Here is a 16364-nt window from a genome sequence, read left to right on the forward strand (position 1 = left end):
ACCCCGTTAGTTTTGAAGGATAATGCAAATCACGACTACAAACAACTAGTATTTTCCCAACAACCAAAATGGCGCTCTGACGCCAAGACTTTGCAAGTTTGATGTCTTTTTTTGTTTTATTTTTTTTTCTCAGTTATCATGCATTTTAATGAAAGTATACGCCTTGAAAAGAATTCACCCGGTTAGACTGCATTATTTGACAGGGGAAGGTAAGAGATCAGTTGCTGTCGTGTTGATTTTGTAGCAAATATTTGTCAGTTGATTGAAAGCAAAGGATTTAACTTTGAACGAAAACAAGTATGAAAGCATGTTATCATTTGCGAGGACATCTTGGGAATACATTTACTCTAAAAGTGTTCTCATTCATTTTTTGAACACGAAGATTGAAAACGAAATGCAGTTACCAGTGTTGTTGCCAGCCTAAGCAGGGGCGGATCAGTTGCTTTGTAAGGGGGGGTGCACTTTGAATCGAAAGTGAATGTGATTTGCTAAGGGGGTCCGGGGGCATGCCCCCCCGGAAATTTTTTTGGCCCAAAGAAGCAAAATGGTGCCATCTGGTTCCATTTGAACTTAGAAATGGTCATAGAATCAGCTTTCCAAATTTTTTTATTTTTTTTTGCTGGAGGGGGGGGGGGGTGCACCTGCACCCTGTGAACCCCCCCCCCCCCTCGTCCGCCCCTGCTAAGAAGACAATAGGTCATTTGGACCTCCCTAAAAAAAACAATAGGTCCAAATGTCCTGGCTTTAAAAAAACAATAGGTCCAAATTGTACCGCCATACCTTTGATACATGCAACGCAAAATAACTTATAGTCCGGAGTTAAATCTATCGTTTTAGGCAAAAATGACAATAAAACCATTGAACAATGATAACACTTTATTATCTGATTCTCATAGAAATTAGTGTATGGCGCTCATTTGCTGATTTTTGGCAGTACAGCAGTCCCTCTCATGAACGGACACCCTTGGGCCATAGCAAAACTGTCCGTACATTGCAGGTGTCTGGTCACGGGAGGGGTGACCACACCACCCCCTCCGCCATACATTCACACAGAGACACACAAACAACAGGATTGAATCTATGCTAATCACTTCTTGTGGCTACTAAACAATAACAATAAACTCCTAATACTTCTTTAAACGTTCTGTAAAAATGATTTGTATGAAAAGTGTTGAAAAGAAGAGATAAAATAAATCCTCAAGGCAGTGAACACACTCACCATGCACTGACATACGAAAGCAGCCACACAAACACAGCACAGAGGAGCGTGTGCAGATGCTTTGAAAGAATAAGCTTGAAAACCAGTTTGAAGAAATAGCAGCAGATAGAGCTGCATGTCATAGTCATGTAATTTATTTTCTTCTTGTCTGGCTTTATTAACTGCATGCCGATCATGTGGCATGGCAGTGACTTTTCACTCTTCAGTCGGAAATACACAGTACATAACACAGCTCCCACTCTCCCTCACTAATGCCTACCCCAAGCCGTGACAACTGATGCTTGGAAATTGTGTGGAAGAGTACACCTCTCTATTTCTCTCCAATGCTCTTCCTGCTGACATGTAGTGACACTGGACACCCCACAGAGTTTAGCCAGCTACCCCTCCACCCCCCCTCCCTCACCCCTCTCTCTCTCTCACTCCCTCCAGCCATGTACTGTTTGGGGCTGTGGCCAGAGAGGCCAGCTGCACTGTTCACTCAGAGCAAAACCAGTTGACTGTGTCGTAACTTTTGACAAAGCAAGACAACTGAAGGGTTCACAGATTAGGCAACCGACTCACTGGTCAAGGCTGAGGGGAAACAAGAGTATCTTGTCAATGAAAGAGGTTACACACAGACACACGATGCTGAGAACTGTGGCCGTTTTTCACTCTCTTTCGCTCAGGACCTTCATCGACTGTACATGTGGTTTCTGTTGTTTACGTCCAACAGACAAGAATAAAGAGCACAGTGCAGTTTCATGTTGGCATCTTGCATGTACTCCACTCCTGACCAAAACTACCCCCTCCCCCCCCTCTCCTGATGGGTACACGTGCACTCAAGTTATCAGTGACTGTCATCACGCCATTGCAGCTGTGATCTTTGTACCAAGAGCCGGACTGCTTTGATATTGACTTTGTTGTGGTGAACATTTGACGATGGTCTGTCCGTACATTGGAGGTATGACCTGCTGTTGGGACCGAAAATGAGTGTCCACGTTTTGCAGGTGTCCGTTTAAGGGGGGGGCAAATATAGAAGGAAAACACTCCGTGCCGAGCAAATGTGTCCTACATGTCAGGTGTCCCCTCACGCTGGGGGCCGTACATTGCAGGGACTGCTGTACACATTAAATGAATTATATAAACTTAAACAAAACACTTAAGAATATGAAGTTACATTGCTAGACTTAAAACATTATTTCGTAGTATTATATTGATGAACTTTTCCGACTTTGCAACTCCCATTCCATTCATTGCAGACCTTGTCCGCCTTGTACGAATATGTATCGGTCAGTTGACCACTAAAACGTAAAAACTATCGGTCCATCGACCGGACAAGGCTAGGTCCAATGCGTCAAATCAGAAAGGAATGCGTCAGAGACCAAAGACCGAGGCCTGGCAACAACACTGAGTTACCTTTTACTGCATGAAAGCTCAACATCCCCCACACCAAACTCAAAACAGCAGGTCAACGCTCATTTTCTTTCCAAGCACCTAGCCAATGGAACACACTACCTCTCCCCCTCCGTCAACAACAGTCCCTCGAATCATTCAAATCTGCACTCAAGACATTCCTTTTTTCCAAATAATCCATGCATTCTACACTGCCCACCCCATCCCACCCTGAATAACTGTACATATTTTAATGGTTGAAGGTGTGTGTGTGTTAGTGACTTTAAGTCTCCGTGTGTGTGAATGAGTGTATGTGCGCCTTGAGTCGCCTGTTGGTGAGATATGTGCGCGTTATAAATATTCGTATTATTATTATTATTATTATGAAAATGTTATTTTTCTGCGCAAAAAAACCCAACCCACTTCACTTTAAGTTTTATATATAATATATATTAACCAACTTCCTGGTGTAAAACGGGAAGGGGGTACTATGATCTAACTTAGAGCAGTTTCTTTTTTCATTTAGAATTGAGGTCTGTTATTTTGCTTATTTGAGCAGCGATTCTTGAGTGTAGCATGGAAAGCTGCATCAGTGGACATAAGCGCAAATGCTGAAGCTATGAAGTCAAAAGAGATTATTCTTCTGGTGTGCTAAATAAAAAAGCCCAGACCATTTGTATGGACAGCAGATCAGACAGTCATGTGCCACTTATTTGCCCGTCAAGGGCTGGTACACATGAATTATGATGTCAAACGACAAACCTCAATTGAATTAGTGAAGAAAGAGGAGGAACGGACAAATACTTTTTTGGCTCACGTAAGTGTAGCCTATGCGATCGTAACTTTGTCTGTCTGTGCGTGCGTGCGTGCGTGCGTGCGTCTGTGCGTGTGTATGTCTGTGGTAGAAACTCTAACATTTGAAGACGTCACATTACATTGACGTCACATTATGACGTAAGAGGGTTAGACGTCACGCGAAGGAAGTACTGACAGTCTCGGTCATTATTATTTTGAGCGCGCCGAGACTAGTTGGCAGTCGTGTCCTTGTAAGTAGGCTACATGCAGACAGACAGATCTAGATCTAGTGTCTCGCTTTCTTGCACAGTTTCACCTATGCTCTTTCTGTGTGTGTGTATGTGTCTGTGTGTATGTGAATATGTGTGTGTGTGTGTGTGTGTGTGTGTGTGTGTGTGTGTGTGTGTGTGTGTGTGTGTGTGACGGAGTGATTGAGTTTGTGTTACTGTTTGTCGATTTCTTACGTGAGCCTTGATGGCTTCGCCTCTTGTTATTTAACACTTTATTGGTCGTGGCCAACATGACAACAATGTACAGTCCAACCTGCCCTGGCAACCACCTCTTGACAACAAGCACCTGCCCATTACAACCACCTCTTGACAACAAGCACCTGCCCATTACAACCACCTCTTGACAACAAGCACCTGCCCATTACAACCACCTCTTGACAACAAGCACCTGCCCATTACAACCACCTCTTGACAACAAGCACCTGCCCATTACAACCACCTCTTGACAACAAGCACCTGCCCATTCCAACCACCTCTTGACAACAAGCACATTGCCCATTACAACCACCTCTTGACAACAAGCACCTGCCCATTCCAACCACCTCTTGACAACAAGCACCTGCCCATTACAACCACCTCTTGACAACAAGCACCTGCCCATTACAACCACCCCAAAGAAACCTGGACAAGGTTAATTCTGTCCTATGTAATTCACCTTTCCATTATCAACCTGTCTATCGGGACCCCTTTAGATTGGTCCCGTGGGTGGTTGTTACGGACATGGTTGACTGTACCGTGGTACCTGCGATGTGTGGCCCCTCTGATGAGAGGACACCTCCCTTAAAAGGACACATTCTGAGGTCCCTTTGTCTATTATCTCTACCAAAATAAACCTGTCATGACAGGCCACCTGCAATGTAGGGACACTTTTGGCTGGTTCCAAGGGTGTCCTTTCATCACAGGTACCACTGTACAGTACTTGAATAAGATATCAGTGAAAATTTACTCACCAGAAACGCAAATAAAAATAATATAAACAATATGAATAAAGACCGGTTTTGACTTATGTCTTCGTCAGCTAAATTGCTATAAAAAAAACAAGTCGCGTAAGGCGAAAATACAATATTTAGTCAAGTAGCTGCCATTTTTCAGCAAGACCGTATACTCGTAGCATCGTCAGTCCACCGCTCATGGCAAAGGCAGTGAAATTGACAAGAAGAGCGGGGTAGTAGTTGCGCTAAGAAGGATAGCACGCTTTTCTGTACCTCTCTTTGTTTTAACTTTCTGAGCGTGTTTTTAATCCAAACATATCATATCTATATGTTTTTGGAATCAGGAACCGACAAGGAATAAGATGAAAGTGTTTTTAAATTGATTTGGACAATTTAATTTTGATAATAATTTTTATATATTTAATTTTCAGAGCTTGTTTTTAATCCAAATATAACATATTTATATGTTTTTGGAATCAGCAAATGATGGAGAATAAGATAAACGTAAATTTGGATCGTTTTATAAATTTTTATTTTTTTTTACAATTTTCAGATTTTTAATGACCAAAGTCATTAATCAATTTTTAAGCCACCAAGCTGAAATGCAATACCGAACCCCGGGCTTCGTCGAAGATTACTTGACCAAAATTTCAACCAATTTGGTTGAAAAATGAGGGCGTGACAGTGCCGCCTCAACTTTCACGAAAAGCCGGATATGACGTCATCAAAGACATTTATCCAAAAAATGAAAAAAAACAATCGGGGATTTTATACCCAGAAACTCTCATGTCAAATTTCATAATGATCGGTCCAGTAGTTTAGTCTGAATCGCTCTACACACACACACACACACACACACAGACACACACACACACACACACAGACACACAGACACACGCACATACACCACGACCCTCGTTTCGATTCCCCCTCGATGTTAAAATATTTAGTCAAAACTTGACTAAATATAAAAAGAGAAACGACAGAAAGAGAAAGAAGAAAATCAGTAAAGAAGAAGGCATACCTCCAATCCGGTCCTCATTCATGTTTTTATTGTTCGTGTTTCTGGTGAGTACATTTTCATTGTTATCTGGTTCTTGTTCTTCTCGCCTGCAGTCTCTTGTGCCTATATGGGCGGGGGTATAGCTCAGTTGGTAGCGCGCTGGATTTGTATTCAGTTGGCCGCTGTCAGCGTGAGTTCGATCCCAGGTTCGGCGGAAATTTATTTCACAGAGTCAACTTTGTGTGCAGACTCTCTTCTGTGTCCGAACCTCCCCCCGTGTACACTACATTGGGTGTGCACGTTAAAGATCCCACGATTGACAAAAGGGTCTTTCCTGGCAAAATTGCTTAGGCACAGTTAATAATTGTCTACCTATAGGCCGTGAAAGGTAAATATGCGCCAAAATGGCTGCAATCTACTGGCCGTATAAAATTTCATCTCACACGGCATCACTGCAGAGCGCCTAGAACTGTACCCACGGAATATGCGCGATATAAGACTCATTGATTGATTGATTGATATTGATATTCTGTACAGTACGTGTATTTCTTTTTAGGGGCAGTCAGTAGATGTGCATGATGTCCGACACGTCAGTGGTACCAGGCCTGTACATGGGGGGTCTGCGTAATGACATTCCGGCCCCCAAGCTGGCCGGCCTCATCTGTAGCCTGCTGTGGAAATGTCAGGTAGGTCACAGACGTATACTCTGAACAGAAACTGTGTTTGTTGTCATTTTGTCTGGTATGTGCAGATAGTCTTCACATGCGCATGCTTGTGTGCGCGCACACACACACATGCATGTACGCACGCACACACACACCCACCCACACACACACACACACACACACATGCATGTACGCACATACCGCATGCACGCACGCACGCACCGTATGCACACACACACACGCATGCACACACACACACACCCACACACACACACACACACAGGCGAACACACATACACACACACACACACACACAGGTGAACACACACACACACACATACACACACTCACACACACACACGCAGACTCAGAGGTAGTAACACATAGGGACAAGATAGAGCCGATGTGCTCACAGAGAGATACAGGCAAACAGACAGACAGAAAGAATATGTACGCAGTATTTCCATGTGTAGGTGTATGTTCACATGTGCATGCCACTGCTTGTGCACTCCTCACTGAGTCTGTTTGTCTGTCTGTGCGCATACAGTAGTCATATATCAATTTTCATTATAATCTGTATCCAACTGTTGTAATTAAGACCTCTTACTTAGGCCAACAAAAAAAAATTGTCTGTTTCTGGTCACCCGACCGACCCTAAATTTTTTTTGGGTGGTAAAGGACAGGGTGAGAAAATGAACAACAAAAACGTGTGAAAACGAAAGTCCGCTGACGATTTGTAAATGTGTTGAGTGTCTTGTCTCTATGTATAGTGAATCCAGTCTCTTTGCGCGATTTTTAAAGTTAGTTTTATTGGTCTACATTTGGGGTAAACAAAATTAAAAAAATTAAAAAAAATTAAAAATCCCTACCTACCGACCCTATTTTTTTAGCCATGTTACCAGAAACAGACACATTTTTTTTGGCCTTAGCATGATTCTCATTGCAGGTACAGGTTCCCAAGAAGAACATCCGCGTGAACAAGAAACCAACCACAGCCTTTGCCCTCATTGACCTTCCAGATGAGGAGACGGCCAGATACCTCATGTGCGAGCTCAAAAACGTTGCAAATATCCTTGACCTCACCACGATCACATTCAACCCCTCGGACTTGCGAGTCGCTCCACGCCGCACTCCGAGCTCCAACAGAAACCGCTCCCGATCTCAGCGCAGAAAGATAAAGAGAGAAAAAGCTGCAGCAGAGGCTTCCCAGAAGGCAGCGCTGACTTCAGTATCCGACCATTGTGCTGACAGTTCTGGTGCGGTTTCTTCAAGGTCAGGACGGCCGTTGCAGAAAAATCAGGATGAACATGCAAAACGCTTCAGAAGTGCAAGCTATTACAGAACAAACAGGAACCAGTCGAACACAAGCCTGCACGGCTCAAACGACGGCTCATCGTCAGACTCTGGTGCGGAATCTGATGATGCCTCCAACTCCAATCCGTCTGTGAAAAAAGTGGAATCTAATTCCACGGTATCTTCAAAAGAATCTGACGAGAGGTTGCCCGATGGTGGACCGAACTTCGTGCAGAGAGGTTACTATTTGATGGCGGGTGGCGTTCGCAGATTGGCGCAGGAGTTTGCTGCTGACGGTGTACGTCAGTCTGTGTCGGACAGCGACCGGAGCATGTATGCACCCATGGTGAAAAAGAGCGCCACTACATCTACTACTGGTTGGTTGCTATCAGTGTTTTTGTGTGTGAAAAGATTAGCGTGGAGCTGTGGGGGGGGGGGGGGGGGGGGGGGGGGGGAGGGGGGGTTGTGGGGGAGGGAGTAGACAATCTTAATGCTAAAATATGTCAATTTTTGGCTGACACCTAGTATCACAATCTGTTCCTGCTAAAACTATGACATAAAATGAAATAATAAAGTTCAGTGTACTGCTATAAAGACAAGAATGAGAAAGGGGGATGAGAGATAGAGAGAATGTGTGTTTCCATTTAAGTTGCTTGTAACTCACTGGCAGGAGGGTAGGAAGGAAGAAGAGATGAAGAGGTTGTGTTTACATCAGAAATCCACTGATTTTTTTGTGCATGTTTGGTCTTACGTTTCATAATATAGACCTTATCAGTTTTGGACAAGGACTGCGGGGTTTATTAATATCTCACATCTTAAAGGAATTCAGTCATACGTGCCCTGGCGACCACATCTCAATAACATATTTCTGTACCACTTGCCCACAATGACCTGTACTTTGAAACTATCCCTTTCTTGCCTTTCAAAAACAGTCTTAATTTTTATTCATACGTTGCATGCTAGGTTTGCCAACACCTGGTCTAGTGTCAGTGACAACGTCCACTCCTGGTACCGGTACCGGTTTGGCCATTGGTTTCTACCGACTAGGGGAGAATGTGGGGCGCGAATCTCGACACAGCGAGTTTAAACAGGGCGGGCATGCGCACAAAGATCGTTCCTGGCTGCAAGAAACCGTCGGCAAATACGCATGTGGCTTCCTGAATAGCGCAGAGGGTGGAACATTGTACATCGGTGTGAATGATAATGGTAGGTTTTATAAGTAAAGTGTGTGTGTGTGTGTGTGTGTGTGTGTGTGTGTGTGTGTGTGTGTGTGTGTGTGTGTGTGTGAGTGTGTTTATGTGTGTATATGTGTGTGTTTGTGCGTGTGTGTGTGTTTGTGAATGTGTTTGTGAGAGAGAGAGAGAGTGTGTGAGCATGCTTGTGTTTGAGAGTGTGTATGTATGTGTATTGAGCCATCATGGTTTTTATCATAGTCTTCATCTGTCTGTCTGTTTATTTGAATGTTTGTTACAACTATTATCAAAATAAATACAGAACTTACATGTGTCTGATGAGGAATCCATACACTCACTAAAGAGTTGCTAATTTCAAAAGTTACTTATTGAGCATAGTCTTTCAAATAATTTGCGGAAACTTTGAGCCTTTTTGAAACTTGATGATGATGCACTTTTATCTCTGTCACATTTCTTTCTTCGTTCCCTCAGGGATGGTGTCAGGATTCTCTTGCCCTCAGAACAAGGAAGACAACTTTCGATTGCTGATTGACGAAGCGCTGAAGAGTATCGAACCACCGATCTTTACTGACTCCTATGCCGTGCGCTTTGTTCTTGTCATGGAGAGCAATGGAAAGTTGTCTGGTGAGTTTTCTTACAAACAATTTTTTTTATTGCATTGTATCTTCTTTCTTCTTCAGCGTTCCAGAATTTGTCTGGTTACGTGTGAGCTCGTTTTCCCATTTGGGTTCCCCACACTATACTCTGAGAGCATAGCCAGCTTCACTCCGCTTTCGTTGAGTAGGCATGCTGGGTATTTTCGTGTTTCCATAAACCACCGAACTCTGACATGGATTAGAGGATCTTTTCCGTGCGCACTTGGTCTTGTGCTTGCGTGTACACACGAAGGGGGTTAAGTCACTAGCAGGTCTGCACATAAGTTGACCTGGAAGATCAGAAAAATCTCCACTCTTAACCCACCAGGCGGCAGCGACCGGGATTCGAACTCCCGACCTCCCGATTAGGAGGGCGACGTCTTACCACCACGCCACTGCGCCCGTCATTGTAGGTACAATAGATTATAGCTTGTGTAGTGTCATTTATTGTGTTTTTTTCTGTATGTGTGTGTGCATGTGTGTGTTTGTGCGTGTGTGTTTGTGTGTTTGTGCATGTGTGTTTGTGTGTGTGTGTGTGTGTGTGTTCATTTGTGTGTGTTCATTTGTGTGTGTGTTTGCCTGTGTGTGTGTGTGTGTGTGTTTGTCCGCACATGAATGTGTGCGTGCATGTGTCTTTTTATTTTGTTCTAGAAATATATCTTCTGCTCTTTTTCCCCAGAATCTCTGCGTGTGCTGGAAATAGAAGTCAAAGAAATCAAACACCTGAAGCACCTGTATGATTTCCGTGGCAACGCCTACCTGAGACGTGACGGCAGTTTGCAAGGACCTCTCAAAGCACGACATGTGCAGGAGTTAACCAGAAAGGCATGTACTCTTTACGGTATACTCCAGTTTCCCAGGCACGAGATTTTTGGCGAGGGGGGGGGGGTTATTGACTTATTAGACGTATTATTTATTTACTTATTCATACACTTGATAATTTGTCCTCTTTACTTTTTAATAGCTCCTGGAGCGAGAAAATTCTGGAAGCCTGCTGAAATCCCACCTGCGTGAAATGACGACACAGTTGGAGAAAGAGCGGGAGAAGAACGCAGACATGAAGCAACAACTCACCGAGCTCGAGGGCTACATCTCTGAGGTCAAACTGAAGAAAAAACCGTCCAAAGTCTGTCTCATAATGTAATGTCGTTGTCCAAAGCATGTCTCTAAATGTAATGTAAGCCTCCAAAGTCTGTCTTGTAATGAATGTAATGTAGCCATCCAAAGTCTGTCTTGTGATGTTATTTCACAGTTCCGGTTTTTTTCATAATGAAAAGTCACCGTCCAAGTATGTCTTGTGATGTAATGTAGCCGTCCAAAGTCTGTCTCATAGTGTAAAGTCTCCGTCCAAAGTCTGTCTCATAGTGTAAAGTCTCCGTCCAATGTATGTCTTGTGATGTAATGTAGCCGTTCAAAGTAGGTCTGGTAATGTAATGTAGCCGTCCAGAGTATGTCTTGTAGTGTAATGTAGCCGTCCAGAGTATGTCTTGTAGTGTAATGTAGCCGTCCAGAGTAGGTCTTGTAGTGTAATGTAGCCGTCCAGAGTATGTCTTGTAGTGTAATGTAGCCGTCCAGAGTATGTCTTGTAGTGTAATGTAGCCGTCCAGAGTATGTCTTGTAGTGTAATGTAGCCGTCCAGAGTAGGTCTTGTAGTGTAATGTAGTCGTCCAGAGTATGTCTTGTAGTGTAATGTAGCCGTCCAGAGTAGGTCTTGTAGTGTAATGTAGCCGTCCAGAGTAGGTCTTGTAGTGTAATGTAGCCGTCCAGAGTAGGTCTTGTAGTGTAATGTAGCCGTCCAGAGTAGGTCTTGTAGTGTAATGTAGCCGTCCATGTGTGTGTGTGTGTGTGTTCGTGCTTGCACATGCAGAGAGACAGTGCACATGTGCTCACGTGTAAGTGTACCTCTGTCTTACTATACTGTCTATAAATATACCGGTACAAGTGTACACAAGATTGTTTTTGTGAATCACTGTATTATGACATTATCTCTTTTGTTGCAATGTTTTTCATTCATGTGACCCGAACTGCCTTAAAGTAATACAAGTGTGTTCCATTTAATTCTTTGATCTCAATGACTTCTGATTACTTTGAACTTTTATATAAGATACGCAATTTGAAGGATCTAATGTAATGGTTGTTTCATGGGCGGGGATGTAGCTCAGTCGGTAGCGCGCTGGATTTGTATCCAGTTGGCCGCTGTCAGCGTGAGTTCGTCCCCACGTTCGGCGAGAGATTTATTTCTCAGAGTCAACTTTGTGTGCAGACTCTCCTCGGTGTCCGAACACCCCCGTGTGTACACGCAAGCACAAGACCAAGTGCGCACGAAAAAGATCCTGTAATCCATGTCAGAGTTCGGTGGGTTATAGAAACACGAAAATACCCAGCATGCTTCCTCCGAAAACGGCGTTTGGCTTCCTAAATGGCGGGGTAAAAAACGGTCATACACGTAAAATTCCACTCGTGCAAAAAACACGAGTGTACGTGGGAGTTTCAGCCCACGAACGCAGAAGAAGAAGAAGAAAGAAGTTTGTTTCATAATGGTGAACATTCTGTAAACAATTTTTTGTGCTCTTCATTTGTTGATGTTTTTTGTCCATGAGCAGTCTGTGCTTTTTACATATCGATCGATACAAAATTTATTTGTATTTTTCACCTAGATATGATTTATTTTGTTGACACGGATCGAGACAGTCATTGTTCACCTCGATCGCTGGCGCTGTCTCGGAGGAACAATGACTGTCTTGATCTGTGTAAAATGTCATATTTTGGTCAAAAATTCAAATAATGTATAGTATTTTTGATTCTTCGTGTGCTTTAAGTATCTCATGCTGTTCTTTTCATCTTTACTGTGGTGTTTTTTCCTTTGTTTCTCTATCGGCGCAGCTGACATCAACACTTGAATCATACGGCCATCGTTTTGTGCCCAAGAGAGAAGAGTGAACAATTTGATCTTGAAAGTCTTTGATGGACCATTGTATAATGCTGATGAGAGGCAATATTCATGTGTAGTCCAGCCTGAGTCCTCACCAATTGTTCAATGCTGATGAGAGGCAATATTCATGTGTAGTCCAGCCTGAGTCCTCACCAATTGTTCAATGCTGATGAGAGGCAATATTCATGTGTAGTCCAGCCTGAGTCCTCACCAATTGTTCAATGCTGATGAGAGGCAATATTCATGTGTAGTCCAGCCTGAGTCCTCACCAATTGTTCAATGCATTGCTCTTTCAGAACTACAACTGGCGCAAAAAAAACATTCTCCCTCCCCCATCTTAAATGAAGAGTAAGAGAGAGAGGGGGGATAAAGAGAGAACAGAGGTGATACATGCACTACTAATGTATAAGAACTATGGTTGCTTGCTAAATAAGGCCAAACAAAAACATATGTTGGTTTAGGGTAACCCGACTGACCCTACTTTTTCCTGCCGACCCTAACACTTTTCATTTCTAAAATAACAACAAACTTTTGGCACATTTTGCGAACTATACCAAGACTAAGGGAAGAAACCTTTCAAATCGACTAAATTTAAAAATAAAAAAAGTTAAAAAATAAAAAAGATGCCCACCTACTGACCCTATCGTTTTTGGTCACGTAACCCTAAACCAACATCTATTTTTGTTTGGCCTAAGGTTTCATGTTTAGATGTAGAGTGGTACCTGCGATGTAAGGCCCCTCTGACGAGAGAGAGGACACCTCCCATGAAAGGACGCCTTCTGTTGTCCTTTTGTCTATTCTCTTCACCAAAATATACCTGTTGTGACCGGTTGGTCCAGTGGTAAGGCGTCCGCCCCGTGATCGGGAGGTCGTGGGTTCGAACCCCGGCCGGGTCATATCTAAGACTTTAAAATTGGCAATCTAGTGGCTGCTCCGCCTGGCGTCTGGCATTATGGGGTTAGTGCTGGGACTGGTTGGTCCGTCTGACGAGAGAGAGGACACCTCCCATGAAAGGACACCTTCTGTTGTCCTTTTGTCTATTCTCTTCACCAAAATATACCTGTTGTGACCGGTTGGTCTAGTGGTAAGGCGTCCGCCCCGTGATCGGGAGGTCGTGGGTTCGAACCCCGGCCGGGTCATACCAGTAAGACTTTAAAATTGGCAATCTAGTGGCCTGGCGTCTGGCATTATGGGGTTAGTGCTAGGACTGGTTGGTCCGGTGTCAGAATAATGTGCCTGTGCTGCGACTTCTGTCTTGTGTGTGGCGCACGTTATATGTCAAAGCAGCACCGCCCTGATATGGCCCTTCGTGGTCGGCTGGGCGTTAAGCAAACAAACAAACAAACAAACAAACAAACAAACAAACAAACAAACAAACAAACAAACAAACAAACAAACCTGTCGTGACAGGCCACCTGCAATCTAGGGACACTTTTGGCTGGTACCAAGGGTGTTTTTCATCGCAGGTACCACTGTATATGTGTAAGCTGCATCCCGTCTCTGTGATCAAAAGAAACATTCCCGGGTAGTTCATCTTAGGGTGGAGGGAAACGTTCCAACATTCCCATGTTGAGATTCGGAGAAATGCTTCTGTCTTATTTTATCCTAAAGTGCCACCAAGGAATTGTGGGATATATGTGTAAATTTTATAATGCAATTACCAGCGGTGCTTTTTTGTTCAGATTGGTCGACTTCAGTTTTGTTTGTAAAATAAGAACTGTTTTTTGTTTTTTTTTACCCGTTTTTTTTTAAACACGCTGTGATACATTTTCTGTGATTTTGTGTGCGATACAATTGTAAACGAAACAAATTTAGTTTACCTCCAGAGGTTTGTATTGCCAATCGATTTTTGAAAGACAAAATAACTTATATTTTACTTGTTATTATTTATTTTTTTATTTTGATGATTTATTGAAGCAATAAAATTTTGTTAAATGTTACTGGCAATCTCTTGTGTGCCTATGTGTATTTACGTTTATGCATGTGTTTGTGTGTGCATGTTCATTCCTGTTAAGTCCTTTGTACTGGAAACTTGCATTCTCCCAGTAAGGTCATATGATATTATCCCCGAGTACGCAGTAGGAGGGTCCAGCAGACTTTAATTGTGTGTCTGTCTGTGTGTGTGTGTGTCTGTCTCGACTTAACAGCTTATTGCTGGGAAACTACTGGGCGCAGTTCGTTCAAAAGTTGATACACTAACTTGATAATAGGTCCGATTGATCGTATTAAAACTTCATAATGTTACCTGGGACCTAAATGCGAAATAATCCACAAAAACGACTCTTGGCGGCGGGCGCAATTCGCGGTGGGATAGAACTGCGGTTCGGCTCATAGAACAGCCAAGCCAGCGACACCAGGCTTTGCGTGCGTGTGCCTCGCGTGCTGCGCAACCTAATTTTAGCACTCTAGGCATTTGTCAAAATTGTCAGAGTTGGTGGCTTGGTGGAAAGCAAAGTGATCCGGGTTCGATTCCCGGCATGGGCGGTCTAATTTTTTTTAATTCTTGTTTACTATTGTTTATTATGAACGTTTTAATGTTTTATTTTACTCTAATAATTTTTTTAATTGTGTAAAATAAATAAATAATTTTTTTTGTTTTTAGTTTTGTTTTTAAATCCAAGTGATCCGGGTTCGATTCCCGGCATGGGTGGTCTATTTTTTTTTTTTTTTTAATTCTTGTTTACTATTGTTTATTATGAACGTTTTTATGTTTTATTTTACTCTAATAATTTTTTTAATTACAAGTGTAAAATAAATAAATAATTTTTATTTATTTTTTTTTTTCAATCCACGTGCACAAGACAAAAACTTTCATACTGGGGGAGCGAGCCAGTCTGAAGAGTACTCGGGTCCAGCGCCAGCGTTTTTTTTTGTAGTATGTTGCAAGCCCCTGGAGCAATTTTTTGATTAGTGCTTTTGTGAACAAGAAACAATTGACAAGTGGCTCTATCCCATCTTCCCCCTTTCCCCCTTTCCCCGTCGCGATATAACCTTGAATGGTTGAAAACGACGTTAAACACCAAATAAAGAAAGAAAGAATGTTCATTCCGTTTATTTTTCTTTCCTCATAAAGTAATTTTAAACACTCTGATTTTGTTATTTCTGGGATTGAAAGGAATATGTCTTTATCCTGGGACCAAAACAAAGGGCGGGGATGTAGCTCAGTCGGTAGGGCGGGGATGTAGCTCAGTCGGTAGCGCGCTGGATTTGTATCCAGTTGGCCGCTGTCAGCGTGAGTTCGTCCCCACGTTCGGCGAGAGATTTATTTCTCAGAGTCAACTTTGTGTGCAGACTCTCCTCGGTGTCCGAACACCCCCGTGTGTACACGCAAGCACAAGACCAAGTGAGCACGACAAAGATCCTGTAATCCATGTCAGAGTTCGGTGGGTTATAGAAACACGAAAATACCCAGCATGCTTCCTCCGAAAACTGCGTATGGCTGCCTAAATGGCGGGGTAAAAAATGGTCATACACGTAAAATTCCACTCGTGCAAAAAACACGAGTGTACGTGGGAGTTTCAGCCCACAAACGCAGAAGAAGAAGAAGAAGGGGCAAAACAAACACTCACATTTCATGTTCTCCTTGGGTTCGGATACATACTCTAATATTTTATCCTGAGGTATGGAGAAACACTCCCATTTTCTGTTATCATGAGATAAGTGGTAATACTCCTATGGGGTTTATCCTTGAAGTTGAATCAAGAAAATATCCCCATATCATTTGGAGAAAAACATTCTTTTCTCGTTCCGTGTATATGTTACAGTCAATAAGTGAAATCAGTCATTACATGTCTCATACAGGCATTACGTGTAATGACTTAAATCCCTAGTCATTACGTGTAATGACTGGATCGTCAGAGGTGACAGTCAATAGGTGAAATCAGTCAATAAGGCCACACAAAAAAAGTTGTAGGCCTATGTTTCTGGTAACATGGCTACAAAAAATAGGGTAGGTAGGTAGGGATTTTTTTTGTTTTTTGTTTTTTGTGGTCAGGGTAGAAAATAACTATACAGTGACGCAAAGAGACTGGACTTA

At 42.9% G+C, this 16364-nt stretch overlaps 1 protein-coding gene across 4 annotated transcripts; it reads left to right on the plus strand.

Annotated features, from left to right (window-relative positions):
• The first annotated feature begins 68 nt into the window (after positions 1–68).
• On the plus strand, positions 69–14268 carry LOC138979720 (uncharacterized). Of its 4 annotated transcripts, XR_011460111.1 has the most exons (9): positions 69–209; positions 6167–6296; positions 7222–7945; positions 8532–8774; positions 9233–9385; positions 10076–10221; positions 10361–10495; positions 12280–12388; positions 12563–14268. XR_011460111.1 is itself a non-coding variant. In XM_070352457.1 (8 exons), exons 2-8 carry the CDS (start codon positions 6180–6182, stop codon positions 12281–12283), a joined length of 1563 nt encoding a protein of 520 aa, XP_070208558.1. In that variant the 5' UTR covers positions 69–209; positions 6167–6179; the 3' UTR covers positions 12284–14268. The 4 variants fall into 4 exon arrangements, 3 of the variants coding, with proteins under 3 accessions (XP_070208558.1, XP_070208556.1, XP_070208557.1); XM_070352457.1 differs by having other exon boundaries at positions 10361–10536; positions 12280–14268; XM_070352455.1 differs by having other exon boundaries at positions 12280–14268.
• Positions 14269–16364: the final 2096 nt, after the last annotated feature.

Source organism: Littorina saxatilis, linkage group LG11 (genome assembly GCF_037325665.1).
Source record: "Littorina saxatilis isolate snail1 linkage group LG11, US_GU_Lsax_2.0, whole genome shotgun sequence".
Classification (NCBI taxonomy): domain Eukaryota; kingdom Metazoa; phylum Mollusca; class Gastropoda; order Littorinimorpha; family Littorinidae; genus Littorina; species Littorina saxatilis.